The sequence below is a fragment of the Ranitomeya variabilis genome, chromosome 6, assembly GCF_051348905.1.
Source record: "Ranitomeya variabilis isolate aRanVar5 chromosome 6, aRanVar5.hap1, whole genome shotgun sequence".
NCBI classification, from domain to species: domain Eukaryota; kingdom Metazoa; phylum Chordata; class Amphibia; order Anura; family Dendrobatidae; genus Ranitomeya; species Ranitomeya variabilis.
In genome coordinates, this window is record NC_135237.1 from 202,110,838 (window position 1) to 202,126,922 (window position 16,085).

General features: G+C 47.6%; 1 protein-coding gene across 1 annotated transcript in view; it reads right to left on the reverse strand.

Annotated features, from left to right (window-relative positions):
- Positions 1-16,085, reverse strand: part of ADCY1 (adenylate cyclase 1) — an 839,277-nt gene that overhangs the window by 84,368 nt on the left and 738,824 nt on the right. The window contains exon 15 of the mRNA XM_077269394.1: positions 1,205-1,321. Coding sequence (XP_077125509.1) covers positions 1,205-1,321 — 117 coding nt within the window. The remainder of the gene's footprint in view (positions 1-1,204; positions 1,322-16,085) is intronic.

Here is a 16,085-nt window from a genome sequence, read left to right on the forward strand (position 1 = left end):
TTTCTTTCAGTTTTGTTCATGTAGATTGGTTGCTTCAGACAGACAAGTAAAAAAAAAAATGCCTGCCCACCCTGGTAGTAAAGAAAAAAATATGCCACTGGCATAGGGGAAGTTTGAAACAATGGCATAATGTTTTGTTGCTGCCCCAAAGGATAATACAATTATAAATCCAATAACGCCATTCATACACAAACGTTAGGGTTTTGCAGGTAAGACCTCCAAATAAAAGTTGTCAACGAATAGTGGAGGGACATTAAATGCGGCAAGACATGTAAGCATTTGGGCTGCAGAATCATGTTTGTTAGATTTACACAACCCACCATAGAAAGAATCAGTTTGGCCCAGGTATTAAGTTTGGATTTAACTAGGTTAAATTGTCCTCCTAAAACAGAGCAAAATGTCTACATGTAAAATCCTGGACATTTAAATGAGCAAACTACTGCCAATGCCTGGTGGATAGAATAAGTATTCATAAGAATTGGATAAAAGCATCAGTGCAGATTTCTGCCAATTAACAGAGAAGTCTGATATGCCCCAAAATGCATCAATTACATCGCTGATATTGGGCAGTGAATCACTCACAGATAAATCATGGTCAGTTACGGTACATAAAGACCTAATAAATTTCTTTTACTAATACAATTCCCTGTATAGTATATGGACTTTGGAGGCGAATTGCTAAATAGTAATTGCGAAAAGGAAAGGCTATTGAGTGCAGCACCCGTGGGTCTCCTTAAGCAGCGGGAAAGTGGCAGATGGAATGCCATTAACACCAGTGCATCGTGAATTTTAAATTATGCCTTTGTGGTTGTATTTAATTATATCCCTCTAAGAAAATATAATTAGTTTTAAACACTGGTTTAGTAGGTATAGTTCTAACTCAAAGGTATGAAATAAGGAACATGCCTTTATTGGGGGAAAATTAGTCAGAAACAGGAAAAAAAATCAACTTTTTTTTTACAGTTTTTTAAGTTTGTTCAAATAATTATATTTACCACAAAGATTATTATGATAATTCTCCCATTCACAGCAAAGCCAAACATATTTACATTGTGTAAAGTATGAAGTCACTATAATCACAAGAACAAAGACCCCATGTTACTTTTTCATGTTTATCACTCTACAATCATCTAGGTATTTATCATTTTTGGTGGTTTGTGACATACATTCTGTCTGAAATAAACATATTGTATATGAAATTTACCATATTTCTTGGATTAGACATGAGAAAATGCTGTGCAACATGCGCTGGCAGGAGATTGAAGAGAATTCTCTTGTTATCTAATTTGACTCTCTCCATGTCATCTCTCTCTTCTTCTGCCTGTAACAGAAATCAATGACACACTTGATAGCAGATCAGCTACAATGTTATTACACTGTTAACCCTAGAAAGCATACCCATAGAAATCTACACATTCACGCACCTGGGGCCTTTTAGGCCTGTTTACAATTATCATGGAATAACTCAAATAAAAATACTTTTCAAAGTTTATTGCAAAGTAAGCATGCATTCCCACTAGTGCAGGGGTCCGCCAGGACAGGAATCCGTAATGGATCTGACCTCCTGGTGACCCAGCTAAGGCTGGTGGACGCATACCTGGGGCCTCGCAGGCCTGCCAGGTTACTTGTTTTTTATTTTCTGTAAAATTACTTTAGTTAGAATTTTGAAACTCTAGGTATTCCTCAGGTATATAGTTGTTAGTAATTTCCAGTTGTTCATATATTTTTATGTTATAGGCATTTCGGTATAACAACCTTTTTTTGGGACTACCCCATATTCACGCACCTGGGGCCTTTTAGGCCTGTGTGCAAATAACACGGAATAACTCAAATAAAAATACTTTTCAAAATTTATTTTACAATTGCAAGGTAAGGATGTATTCCAACTAGCGCTGGGGTCTGCCAGGAGGGGATCCGTAATGGATCTGACCTCCTGGTGACCCCAGCTAAGGCTGGCGGAATCCCGCCATTCCGGCAGCCTTAGCTGGAGTTACCAGGAGGTCAGATCCATTATGGATCCCCTTCTGGTGAACCCCAGCGCTACTGGGAACACAGCCTAAGATGTGTATATTTCAAAACATAATTATGTGCATAAAACAACAAAAAAGTAAGTAAACGGGCATGCCAAATATAGGCATTCTATATGCAATTTTTTTATGAAAACATTTTTTGGTTGTAGCAAACTTGGTGCAGGAATATTTATTTGTAACTTTACATATTCCCCCGACAATTCTCGCATATTATTTTTTCGGCTGAATGTTCCTTGCATACATTTTGTCCGCAAGTAGAACAGAAACGCTCCGATTTTCTTTCCTTCTTTGCTGGACAAATATAGCAGCGCTGTCATGCAGAATCCACACACTTCCCAGCAATAGCAGAGTCATAGAAGTTCTTCCCCAGCAACAGTACAGACAAAAAGACCTTTCTTCTTTAGAATGAGCGCGTTCAGGGCCTTAGATGAAGTCACGGCTTTGTGATTGGTCGCGGCCGCCCACGTGACCGCTCAGCGACCAATCACAAGCCGTGACGTAATTCTCATGGCCTAAATTCCTAGAATGAGGATTTTAGGACCTGAGAGAATTACGTCACGGCTTGTGATTGGTCGCTGAGCGGTCACGTGGGCCGCTGCGACCAATCACAAAGCCGTAACGTCTTCTAAGGCCCTGAACGCGCTCATTCTTAGGAACGGAAGATGCCGATTACTACCAGGGCTCGTCGGAGAGGTGAGTATATCAATATTTTTTATTTTAATTCTTTATTTTACACTTAAATGTGGATTCCGATACCGATTTCCGATATCGCAAACATATCGGAACTCGGTATCGGAATTCCGATACCAGATTCAGAAGATCGCCGACCTCATGGCCGACCCCACACAGGGGTCGGGTCGGGTTTCATGAAACCCGACTTTGCCAAAAGTCGGCGACTTCTGAAAATGGCCGACCCATTTCGCTCAACCCTAGTCAGTAGTTCAAAGAGATACTGCACTCGTCAAAATGAAGTTTTATGCTCAGTAGTGTAATTTTATTTGCAACAAGTGATTTGTGGCGACTAGTGTTGAGCATTCCGATACCGCAAATATCGGGTATCAGCCGATATTTGCGGTATCGGAATTCCGATACCGAGTTCCGATACTTTCAGTATATCGGATACCGGAATCGGAAGTTCCCATAATTCACAGAGCCAGAATTCAGCCAATGAGGACTAATTAGAAGTGTGGGCACATCCTGTTCTGCATGGCAGGCATGTAACTACCTGCATGGCTGTGATTGGCTGCTGAAATGATGTCATGATGCACTATAAAAAGTCGCCACTGCCATTTTGGGCTCACTCTGCTGTGAATTTAGTTAGGGACAGGACGCTGTATTCTGACTGAGGGTCAGTTTAGAAATAGCGATTTGCTTCATTGTGCTTTACCCAGGCTAATTTAGCAACCGCTGTGTGAGAACCTTGCTTTTGCCTTGCAGCGCTGTTTACAGCTGTCTGCAAGGTCTCTGTGTGTGTGAGTGCACCTCACTCTGTAGTCTGTCCGCAGCCACAGCCGGTTGTAGTCAGCTCAGGGTGCATCACTGCCTCATACTGTTCAATCCATTGTCCTTTTTTGCAATTAGTGCAGCCTGCTGCACATTTTTTTCAAATTTATCCTATTAGTGGCTTTCCATCCGTATCCTGCTAGATTGTGGAAAAACACTATATAGGATTACATAGAGGAGCTTTTTTTGGCCTTGCAGCGCCATTTACGACTGTCTGCATGGTCTCCGTGTGAGTGCTGCTCCCTCTGTAGTCTGTTCTGCCGCCACAGCCGTTTGTAGTCAGCACAGGGTGCGTCACTGCCTCATACCGTTCCATTGTCCTTTTTAGCAATTAGTGCAGCCTGCTGCACATTTTTTTCAAGTTTTCCTATTAGTGGCTTTCCATCCGTTTCCTGCTAGATTGTGGAAAAACACTATATAGGATTACATAGAGGAGCTTTTTTTAGCCTTGCAGCGCCGTTTACGGCTGTCTGCACGGTCTGTGTGTGAGTGCAGCTCGCTCTGTAGTCTGTTCTGTGGAAAAAACAAAAAGTTTATAAAGTTCACCAAACACTCCACTTTAGAGTTGTGTAGGCCACATTAGCTCATATTAAGGTCTAGTCCACACTTGATAAAATTAGTGTTCCTTATACCTGTTAGCAGCTGTTCAGGAATAAAACACCAAGCCCTTAGTACTTTTCTGCCTATCTTTATCAGTCTACCAAGATGAAGAAGGCAGGGAGTAAGGCACGTGGGAGTGGGCGTGGAGCAGGGAGAGGACGTGGGGATTCTGTGCCTGCTGCGGGCACCGGTGAATCATCATCCCCCAGTTTTAGCAGGGAACAGTCCTTCATGCGCAGCTTTGTAGGAGTTCGCCGTGCCCCGCTGCTGCGGGACGAACAAATTGAAGCCGTTGTCAGATGGATGGCAGCTAACGCATCGACTTCAATTAGTGCCACAACCTCTCAGGCACAGAGCACTGAAGAGCACCCATCTGTCTCTTCACCACCTGCCAAATTGCCCAGGCAGTCAGAGAGCCCAGGACAGGAGCCATCTCTACTTCTTTTCTCTGAATCTCTTGGCTTGGAAAGAGGGGGCCAGCCAAGCAGCAGTGGAGAAATGGAAGAAGAGGTAGTATGCAGTTATGCCCAACAGCTTTGTCTCTCTGACTCTGAAGAGACGGGTGGGCCAGTGCCTCCGGTCAGCACACCTCAGTATGCATCTGATGATGAGACTCAGGTGCCACTTTCAGGTGCGTACTGTGCTGCCGAGACTACCCCGGAGAAGCAGTTGGTGGAAGAGGGGAGCATAGATGATGAGGTCCTTGACCCATCATGGTGTGAGGAACAGGAAGGTGGTGGGAGCAGCTCTGAGGAAGAGATTCCCCAAATGACATAAACAGGGAGAGGGAGGAGGAAGACTGCGGTGCCTGTAGCCTCCACTTCGGCACCCATTAGGAGCATGCCTCTTCCAAAAGCCAAAATGGGCACTCCCAAGACTTGCAATGCCTGGTCCTTTTTTGACACAGTTGCAGATGACATTTGCTTTGTCAAATGCAAGGTGTGTCATCAGAAAGTCAATAGAGGGAAAAATGTCAGCAACCTCAATACCACAAATATGTGGAAACATGTGCAGACCAGGCACGCGGTGGAGTTACAAAAACACACTGAAGACCTAGGCCAACCTAAAGTGGCAGCTACCACTTCTTCAGCTCGTGTTGTTGCCTCTTCCTCCAGCTCACACACAGCTGGTTCGGCTTCCTCACAGGATCACCATGGAAGAACCTCTGGCACTGTTGTCCAGAGACCCAGTGTAATTCCACCCACAGCACCACGTTCCCAGTCATCCTCACACTCCCAGCCCAGTCTACAGCCATCAATAGCACAGGCATGGGAGAAAAGGCGGCCATTCTCGGCAAACCACCCCCGAGCACAGGCTCTGAATGCTGGCATTGCAAAACTACTGTCCCTTGAAATGCTGTCATTCAGGCTGGTGGAGACTGACAGCTTCCGTAACTTGATGGCATTGGCAGTCCCACAATACAATGTGCCCAGCTGCTTTTATTTCAGTAGGCAAGCCATCCCTGCCCTGCACAAGCATGTGGAGGGTCACATAAAACATGCACTACTGAACGCCATCAGTAGCAAGGTCCACCTCACCACCGATGCGTGGACCAGTCACCATGGACAGGGGCGATACCTTTCTGTCATGAATCCCAATGGCTAGGGATAGCACAGGACAAGCAAGGTACCAATAAATAACGGACGAGCTCTAGGGTGATGGAACCTGGGCTGACCGCTGCCCTACGCCTGACAAACGCAACTAGAGATAGCCAGGGAGCGTGCCTACGTTGGTTCTAGACACCACGCACCAGCCTAAGAGCTAACTAGTACTGCAGAGAAAATAAAGACCTCACTTGCCTCCAGAGGAATGAACCCCAAAAGGTATAGTTGCCCCCCACATGTATTGACGGTGAAATGAGAGGAAGGCACACACATAGAGATGATATATATAGCTTTAGCAAATTGAGGCCCGCTGTAAACTAGAAAGCAGAACGATACAAAAGGGGTCTGAGCGGTCAGCAAAAAACCCTAATCAAAAAACCATCCTGAGATTACAAGAACCCATGTGCCAACTCATGGCACATGGGGAGAACCTCAGTCCACTAGAGCTACCAGCTAGCATAGAGACATAATAAGCAAGCTGGACAAAAAAAACAAACAACTGAAAATCAGCACTTAGCTTATCCTGAAAGATCTGGGAGCAGGTAGGCAGGAACTAAACAGAGCACATCTGAATACATTGATAGCCGGCAAGGGAATGACAGAAAGGCCAGGTAAAATAGGAAACACCCAGCCTCTGATGGACAGGTGGAAACCAAAGGCCGCAACCCACCAAAGTCACCCAGTACCAGCAGTAACCACCAGAGGGAGCCCACAAACAGAATCCACAACAGTACCCCCCCCTTGAGGAGGGGTCACCGAACCCTCACGAGAACCCCCAGGGCGATCAGGGTGAGCTCTATGGAAGGCGCGGACCAAATCAGTCGCATGAACATCGGAGGCGACCACCCAAGGATTATCCTCCTGACCATAACCCTTCCACTTAACCAAATACTGGAGTTTGCGTCTGGAAACACGAGAATCCAAGATCTTCTCAACAACATACTCCAATTCTCCCTCCACCAGCACCGGAGCAGGAGGCTCAACCGAAGGAACAACGGGCACCTCATACCTCCGCAACAACGACCGATGGAACACATTATGAATAGCAAACGATGCTGGGAGATCCAAACGAAAAGATACAGGGTTAAGAATCTCCGAGATCCTATAAGGACCGATGAACCGAGGCTTGAACTTAGGAGAAGAGACCTTCATAGGGACAAAACGAGAAGACAACCACACCAAATCCCCAACAAGAAGTCGGGGACCCAAGCGGCGACGGCGATTAGCAAACTGCTGAGTCTTCTCCTGAGATAACTTCAAATTGTCCACCACCTGATTCCAAATCTGATGTAGCCTGTCCACCACCACGTCCACTCCAGGACAATCCGAAGACTCCACCTGACCAGAGGAAAAACGAGGATGAAACCCCGAATTACAAAAAAAAGGAGAGACCAACGTGGCAGAACTAGCCCGATTATTAAGAGCAAATTCGGCCAGTGGCAAAAAAGCAACCCAGTCATCTTGATCAGCAGAAACAAAACACCTCAAATAAGTTTCCAAGGTCTGATTAGTTCGCTCCGTCTGGCCATTCGTCTGAGGATGGAATGCAGACGAGAAAGACAAATCAATGCCCATCCTGGCACAAAACGTCCGCCAAAATCTAGACACAAACTGGGATCCCCTGTCAGAAACGATATTCTCCGGAATCCCATGCAAACGAACCACGTTCTGAAAAAATAAAGGGACCAACTCAGAGGAGGAAGGCAACTTAGGCAAGGGCACCAAATGAACCATCTTAGAAAAGCGGTCACACACAACCCAGATAACGGACATTTTCTGTGAAACCGGGAGATCAGAAATAAAATCCATGGAAATGTGCGTCCAAGGCCTCTTCGGGATGGGCAAGGACAACAACAACCCACTGGCCCGAGAACAGCAAGGCTTAGCTCGAGCACACACTTCACAAGACTGCACAAAGGTACGCACATCCCTAGACAAGGAAGGCCACCAAAAAGACCTGGCCACCAAGTCTCTAGTACCAAATATTCCAGGATGACCAGCCAACACAGAAGAATGGACCTCGGAGATGACTCTACTGGTCCAATCATCCGGAACAAACAGTCTTTCTGGTGGACAACGATCCGGTTTATCCACCTGAAACTCCTGCAATGCACGTCGCAAGTCTGGGGATACGGCGGACAATATTACCCCATCCCTAAGGATACCAGTAGGCCCAGAGTCTCCAGGAGAGTCAGGCACAAAACTCCTGGAAAGAGCATCTGCCTTCACATTCTTTGAACCTGGCAGGTATGAAACCACGAAATTGAAACGAGAAAAAAACAACGACCAACGAGCCTGTCTAGGATTCAAACGCATGGCAGACTCAAGGTAAATGAGATTCTTGTGATCAGTCAAGACCGCCACACGATGTTTAGCACCCTCAAGCCAATGACGCCACTCCTCAAATGCCCACTTCATGGCCAAAAGCTCCCGATTACCCACATCATAATTGCGCTCGGCGGGTGAGAATTTTCTAGAGAAGAATGCACATGGCTTCATCACCGAGCCATTAGAACTTCTCTGTGACAAAACCGCCCCCGCTCCAATCTCGGAAGCATCAACCTCAACCTGAAAAGGAAGTGAAACATCTGGTTGACACAACACAGGAGCAGAAGAAAACCGGCGCTTAAGTTCCTGAAAGGCCTCCACGGCCGCAGGAGACCAATCAGCAACATCAGCACCCTTTTTAGTCAAATCAGTCAAAGGTTTAACAATACTGGAAAAATTAGCAATGAACCGACGATAAAAATTAGCAAACCCCAAGAACTTCTGAAGGCTCTTAACAGATGTAGGTTGTGTCCAGTCACAAATCGCCTGAACCTTGACGGGATCCATCTCAATAGTAGAAGGAGAAAAAATGTATCCCAAAAAAGAAATCTTCTGGACTCCGAAGAGACACTTTGAGCCCTTCACAAACAGAGAATTGGCCCGCAGAACCTGAAACACCTTCCTGACCTGTAGAACATGAGACTCCCAGTCATCAGAAAACACCAAAATATCATCCAAATACACAATCATAAACTTATCCAGATATTCACGGAAAATATTGTGCATAAAGGACTGAAAGACTGACGGAGCATTGGAGAGTCCAAAAGGCATTACCAAATACTCAAAATGGCCCTCAGGCGTATTAAATGCGGTTTTCCACTCATCACCCTGTTTTATCCGCACCAGATTATACGCACCGCGAAGATCTATCTTAGTGAACCACCTAGCCCCCTTAATGCGAGCAAACAAATCAGTCAATAATGGCAATGGATACTGATATTTGACTGTAATCTTATTCAGAAGGCGATAATCTATACAAGGCCTCAGGGAACCATCTTTTTTTGCCACGAAAAAAAAACCTGCTCCCAGAGGGGACGAAGATGGACGAATATGTCCCTTTTCCAAGGACTCCTTAATATAATTCCGCATAGCAGTATGCTCTGGCAGTGACAGATTAAATAAACGACCCTTAGGGAACTTACTGCCAGGAATCAATTCTATAGCACAGTCACAATCTCTATGAGGAGGGAGCGAATTGAGCTTAGGCTCCTCAAAAACATCCCTATAGTCAGACAAAAACGCAGGGATCTCAGAAGGAGTAGATGAAGCGATTGAAATCGGAGGTGCATGATCATGAACCCCCTGACATCCCCAGCTTAACACAGACATTGTTTTCCAGTCCAGGACAGGATTATGAGTTTGTAACCATGGCAGACCAAGCACTACTACATCATGTAAATTATACAGTACAAGGAAGCGAATCACCTCCTGATGAACGGGAGTCATGCGCATGGTCACTTGTGTCCAATACTGCGGTTTATTCATAGCCAATGGTGTAGAGTCAATTCCCTTCAGAGGAATAGGAACTTCCAGAGGCTCCAGACTAAAACTGCAGCGTTTAGCAAATGACCAATCCATAAGACTCAGGGCAGCGCCCGAATCCACATAGGCATCGACGGAAATGGAAGACAGTGAAAAAATCAGAGTCACAGACAAAATGAACTTAGGCTGCAGAGTACCAATGGCAAAAGATTTATCAACCCTTTTTGTGCGTTTAGAGCATGCTGATATAACATGAGCTGAATCACCACAATAAAAACACAATCCATTTTTCCGCCTATAATTTTGCCGTTCACTTCTGGACTGAATTCTATCACATTGCATAGTCTCAGGTGCCTGTTCAGAAGACACCGCCAACTGGTGCACGGGTTTGCGCTCCCGTAAACGCCGATCAATCTGAATGGCCATAGCCATAGACTCATTCAGACCTGTAGGCGTAGGGAACCCCACCATAATATCCTTAATGGCCTCAGAAAGACCATTTCTGAAGTTTGCAGCCAGGGCGCACTCATTCCACTGAGTAAGCACCGACCATTTCCAAAATTTTTGACAATATATTTCCGCTTCATCATGCCCCTGAGAGAGGGCTAACAAAGCCTTTTCAGCCTGAATCTCCAGGTTAGGTTCCTCATAGAGCAATCCCAATGCCAGAAAAAACGCATCCACACTGAGCAATGCAGGATCCCCTGGTGCCAATGCAAATGCCCAATTCTGAGGGTCGCCCCGCAGGAAAGATATTACAATCCTGACCTGTTGAGCAGGGTCTCCAGAGGAGCGAGATTTTAAAGAAAGAAACAATTTACAATTGTTCCTGAAATTCAGGAAGGTAGATCTATCTCCAGAAAAGAACTCTGGAATAGGAATTCTAGGTTCAGACATGGGAGTGTGAACAACAAAATCCTGTATGTTTTGAACTTTTGCCGCGAGATTACTCAGGCTGGAAGCCAAACTCTGAACATCCATGTTAAACAGCTAAGATCAGAGCCATTCAAGGGTTAAGAGGAGGTAAGAAGCAGCTAGACAGCAATTAAGGGCTAGGCATCAAAACTCTGAAGGGAAAAAAAAAAAAAAAAATTTCCCTTAAACACTTCTTTTTCTCCTGCTTCAGCCCAAACAATTAACACTTTGTGGGCCGGCTATACTGTCATGAATCCCAATGGCTAGGGATAGCACAGGACAAGCAAGGTACCAATAAATAACGGACGAGCTCTAGGGTGATGGAACCTGGGCTGACCGCTGCCCTACGCCTGACAAACGCAACTAGAGATAGCCAGGGAGCGTGCCTACGTTGGTTCTAGACGCCACGCACCAGCCTAAGAGCTAACTAGTACTGCAGAGAAAATAAAGACCTCACTTGCCTCCAGAGGAATGAACCCCAAAAGGTATAGTTGCCCCCCACATGTATTGACGGTGAAATGAGAGGAAGGCACACACATAGAGATGATATATATAGGTTTAGCAAATTGAGGCCCGCTGTAAACTAGAAAGCAGAACGATACAAAAGGGGTCTGAGCGGTCAGCAAAAAACCCTAATCAAAAAACCATCCTGAGATTACAAGAACCCATGTGCCAACTCATGGCACATGGGGAGAACCTCAGTCCACTAGAGCTACCAGCTAGCATAGAGACATAATAAGCAAGCTGGACAAAAAAACCAAACAACTGAAAATCAGCACTTAGCTTATCCTGAAAGATCTGGGAGCAGGTAGGCAGGAACTAAACAGAGCACATCTGAATACATTGATAGCCGGCAAGGGAATGACAGAAAGGCCAGGTAAAATAGGAAACACCCAGCCTCTGATGGACAGGTGGAAACCAAAGGCCGCAACCCACCAAAGTCACCCAGTACCAGCAGTAACCACCAGAGGGAGCCCACAAACAGAATCCACAACACCTTTCCCTCACTGCCCATTGGGTTAATGTTGTTGAGCCGGGTACAGATAGTGCGAGTGGTGCAGGACATGTTCTGCCAACTCCAAGGATTGCAGGAATCCAGTCAGTATGCATTGATTCCTCCTCATACTCAAGTTCCTCAGAATCATCGCTGCAGGAGCCGTCACAGTCCACCTCCACATGGACCCGTGAACGTTTACCTGTTACGACCGATAAGAGCACAGTCGTGGCCAAACGTCAACAGGCCGTATTGAAATCAATTTCTTTGGGGAATCGAAGCCACACAGCGCAGGAGCTCTGGAACGCCATCAATTCTGAGAGCGAAAAGTGGTTTGTGCCAGCAAATCTCCAGATAGGCATGGTAGTGTGTGACAATGGCTGAAATCTGGTGGCAGCTCTGGCCCTAGGCAACCTCACTCACATCCCATGTCTGGCACATGTGCTCAACTTGGTCGTGCAGAGATTTTTGAGGGACTATCCGGATCTTGATGCACTGCTGCACAAGGTGTGCAGAGATTTTTGAGGGACTATCCGGATCTTAATGCACTGCTGCACAAGGTCCACCTAGAGTGTGCTCACTTGCGGCGTTCCAGCATGGCAAGATCGCGCATTGCAGCTCTGAAGCGCTGATTCCGCCTTCCAGAACATCGCATCATATGTGACCTACCCACCAGGTGGAATTCCATGTTACATATGTTGGAGCGGTTGTGTGAGCAGCAGCAAGCAGTAATGGAGTACCAGCTGCATCAGGTGCAAAGAAGTCGCACTGCGCGCCGTTCAGACTTCACAACCACTGAGTGGGCCACTATGAAGGACGTCTGCCAGGTTTTGCATTCCTTCGATGATTCAATGTGGATTGCGAGTGCAGATGATGCGCTAGTCAGCATGACTGTCCCCCTTATCTGCCTGCTTCAACAAACACTGCAAGCGCTAAAGGATGATGTTGTGGAAGAGGTGGAGGATGAGGAGTCACCAATTCCATCAGCTTCTGGACAGTCAGCGCTACGTGGTTCCTCACAAAGGCCTAGGCAGGGGAAAACTTTGTGAGGAGGATGAGGAGGAGTCAATGGAGGAGGAAGACATCGGTCCAGAGGAGGGAGTTACACAATTTTCCAGTAGTCAGTGTGTAGAGCAAGGGTGGGGTGATGCAGAGCAGGCAGAGATCACGCCTCAAGCAGGGGACAGCGTTTCTTGGCCAGTTGGCAGTCTGCAGCACATGGTTAATTACATTCTGCAGTGCCTGAGAAACGTCCGCCACATCGCCCACATTCTCAACATGGCTGATTATTGGGTGTACACCCTCCTAGATCCTCGCTACCGGGACAACTTACAAAAAGCCTCATAACACCATTGAACCGGGAGCGTAAAATGCAGGAGTACCAAGACACACTGGTGAATTCCATCATCTTCTCCAGTCCAACTGAGAGCAGTGCTGCTAGTGCTTTACAAAGCAGCTCAGTGTGTCGAGGCAGTGGAGGAAGCTCTGCACAAAGAGGGAGCAGAATCAGTGCCTCAGCACAAGGCAAGACCAGTATGGCCCAACTGTGGCACAGTTTTGTGTGCCCGCCACACATGTCTACACCATCACAGATGGCTCCAGTCAACAGGAGGCAACGTTTCCATCAGATGGTGACAGACTACATGTCTTGCCCTCTCAGTGTACTCCCAGACGGCTCTTCCCCCTTCAAGTTTTGGGTCTCTAAGCTGGATACATGGCCAGAGCTTAGCCACTATGCATAGGAGGTGCAGGCTTGCCCTGCTGCCAGTGTATTATCGTAACGCGTCTTTAGTGCCGCAGGTGGTGTACAAACAGACCGTCGCATGCGACTATCCTCAGATAATGTTGACCGGCTTACTTTTCTGAAAATGAACAAGGCCTGGATCTCGCAGGAATTTGCCACTCCTCTTCCAGATTAAATAATTGGTTGGCAACAGTATTCAGGTCTCCAGTTGTGTTCATGTTTCTACCACCTGAACTGCATCCCTGGGCTCCAACACTGCCAGTTGCTGCCCAGAAGTGTCATCTGCACAGTCAACACATGACCCAGTGTTATAGGGTTTCAGTAACATCAGCTGATCCCCTGCTGTGTATCCGGCAAGGTGTCCTGCGAATGCCACACCGACACTACAACAGATATTAAAGAGAACCTGTCCCCTACCCCAGGCGTTTGTATCTGAAAGAGCCACCTTGTGCAGCAGTAATGATGCCCAAGGAAAAGGTGGCTCTTTTAGTTATGCTCCTTGCACGCGCTGAACTTAACACCTATAAAATGTGTCCCCTCATACCGTTAAACCGTACCGGAGGTGGGATTTACCTTCGTAATGAGACGCAACACAGCCGTCATTCCTACCCCCTTGTCGCCGTGCGCTGCCTCCTCAGCGTTGTTTGAATCTGACCCGGAGCCTGCGCTGTTATGTTCAACCTTGGCCATGCGCAGTTAGTGCTGTCCATCTTCTGACATCATTTGGTGTCAGGCTGACTGTCCTGTGCGGCCGTGCTGCCCGAGAACCCGCCTCGCAGTGTCTTCGGATTTAATCCCACTGCGGGCCTGGGATTCATGGCCTTACGCAGTGCATACCTTCGCCTCTCACTCATCTCCTTCCGCCTTCTTCAGACTGTGCGGCATCAGCTGATCCCTAATCACATGCCACGGCCGTGACGCCGCATAGTCTGCGTCTAAGTGTTTAGTTCAGCGTTTGCAAGGAGCATAATTAAAAGAGCCACCTTTTCCTTGTGCAGCCTTAGTGCTGCACAAGGTTGCTCTTTCAGTTACTAACGCCTGCGGGGGGTTAAAAGTTCCCTTTCAACTTGCTCCAATTAGGCCTCGACCTACACTCTGCTTCTCCTGCATTCCCTGGGTTCCAACACCGCCAGTTGTTTCCCGGAAGTGCTGTCTGCACAGAGAAAAACACTTGCTCCAGTGTTAGTGGGGTTCAGTAACGTCAGCTGATCCCCAGCTGTGTATCCGGCAATGTGTCCTGCGACCGCCACGCTGACACAACAGATATTAAACTGCCTCGAGTGCAGTCTTTGGCCTACACTCTGCTCCTCCTGCTGACCCTGGGCTCCAATACCGCTAGTTGCTGCTCGGAAGTGCTGTTTGCACAGTTAGCACTTGCTGCCGTGTTATTGGGTTTCAGTAACGTCAGCTGATCCCCAGCTGTGTATCGGGCAATGTGTCCTGCGACCGCCACACTGACACAACAACAGATATTAAACTGCCTCGAGTGCAGTCTTCGGCCTACACTCTGCTCCTCCTGCTGACCCTGGGCTCCAACACCGCTAGTTGCTGCCCGGAAGTGATGTTTGCACAGTCAACAGTTGCTCCTGTGTTATTGGGTTTCAGTAACGTCAGCTGATCCCCAGCTGTGTATCCGGCAATGTGTCCAGCGACCGCCACACTGACACAACAACAGATATTAAACTGCCTCGAGTGCAGGCTTCGGCCTACACTCTGCTCCTCTTGCTGACCCTGGGCTCCAACACCGCTAGTTGCTGCTCAGAAGTACTGCCTGCACAGAAAAAAAACACTCGCTCCTGTGTTAGTGGGGTTCAGTAACGCCAGCTGCGCCCCTGCTGTGTTGCGGCAATAACTCTACCCTGCTCCTCCTGCTGTCCCTTGGCTCCAACACTGCTAGTTGCTGATCAAAAGTGTCTTTGGCACAGGTTCTCACTCCTGCCCAGCCCGGTTACAGCACGCCAGCTGTTTCCGGGTAGTGTCAAGGTCACTTGGCCTCCAATTCGTTACCCTGTCAGGTTGAGGTCAGGTTAGCCGACTCCATGGTGCCTGCAGCTTAGGTGCTTCCTATGTGGGCTGCGGGAACTGGCAATCAAGGCTGGTTCCGTAGTGCCAATAGGACAAGCTCCCCCTGTAGGACTGTGGATTTTTGGTAACCACGGCCGGCTCGCGGCCTAGCAACTTTTGTTTTTCCTGTGGACCTTCTGCCTATCTGAGTTCCAGCACCATTAGCTGGTTCTTAGGAAGACAATCTTGAATAGGTCCCCCTGGTTCCAGTACCGTAAGCTGGTTCCGGGCAGAGACTTTGGCATAGGTGCCTCCTTCTGGGTATCCAAGTTCCACCAATGTCAGGTGGTCCTTGGTAGTGCTTTCTGGCATGGGTACCTCCTGCTTAGTAACCGGGTTCCAGTACCGTCAGCTGGTCCTCGGTTGCTCCATTGGCTCTTTTACCTTCTGCTACCCATCCGGGTTCCAGTTCCGTCAGCTGGTTCTCGGCAGTGTCTTTTGCTCTTGTACCTTCTGCTCCCCATCCTGATTCCAGTACTGTCAGCTGGTTCCGGGCAGAGCCTTTGGCTTAGGTGCCTCCTTCTGGGTATCTGAGTTCCACCAGTGTCAGGTGGTCCTTGGTAGTGCTTTCTGGCACGGGTACCTCCTGCTTAGTAACCGGGTTCCAGTACCGTCAGCTGGTCCTCGGTAGTTCCATTGGCTCTTGGACCTTCGGGTAGCCATCCGGGTTCCAGTACCGTCAGCTGGTTCTCGGCATTTCCTCAGCCTTCTTGTACCTTCTGCTACATTTCCAAGTTCAAGACCCTAAAGACGACGACCCTGAAGACCACCCCTAAGATGACGACGACCCCAGAGACGACGACTCTGGAGACGATGACCCT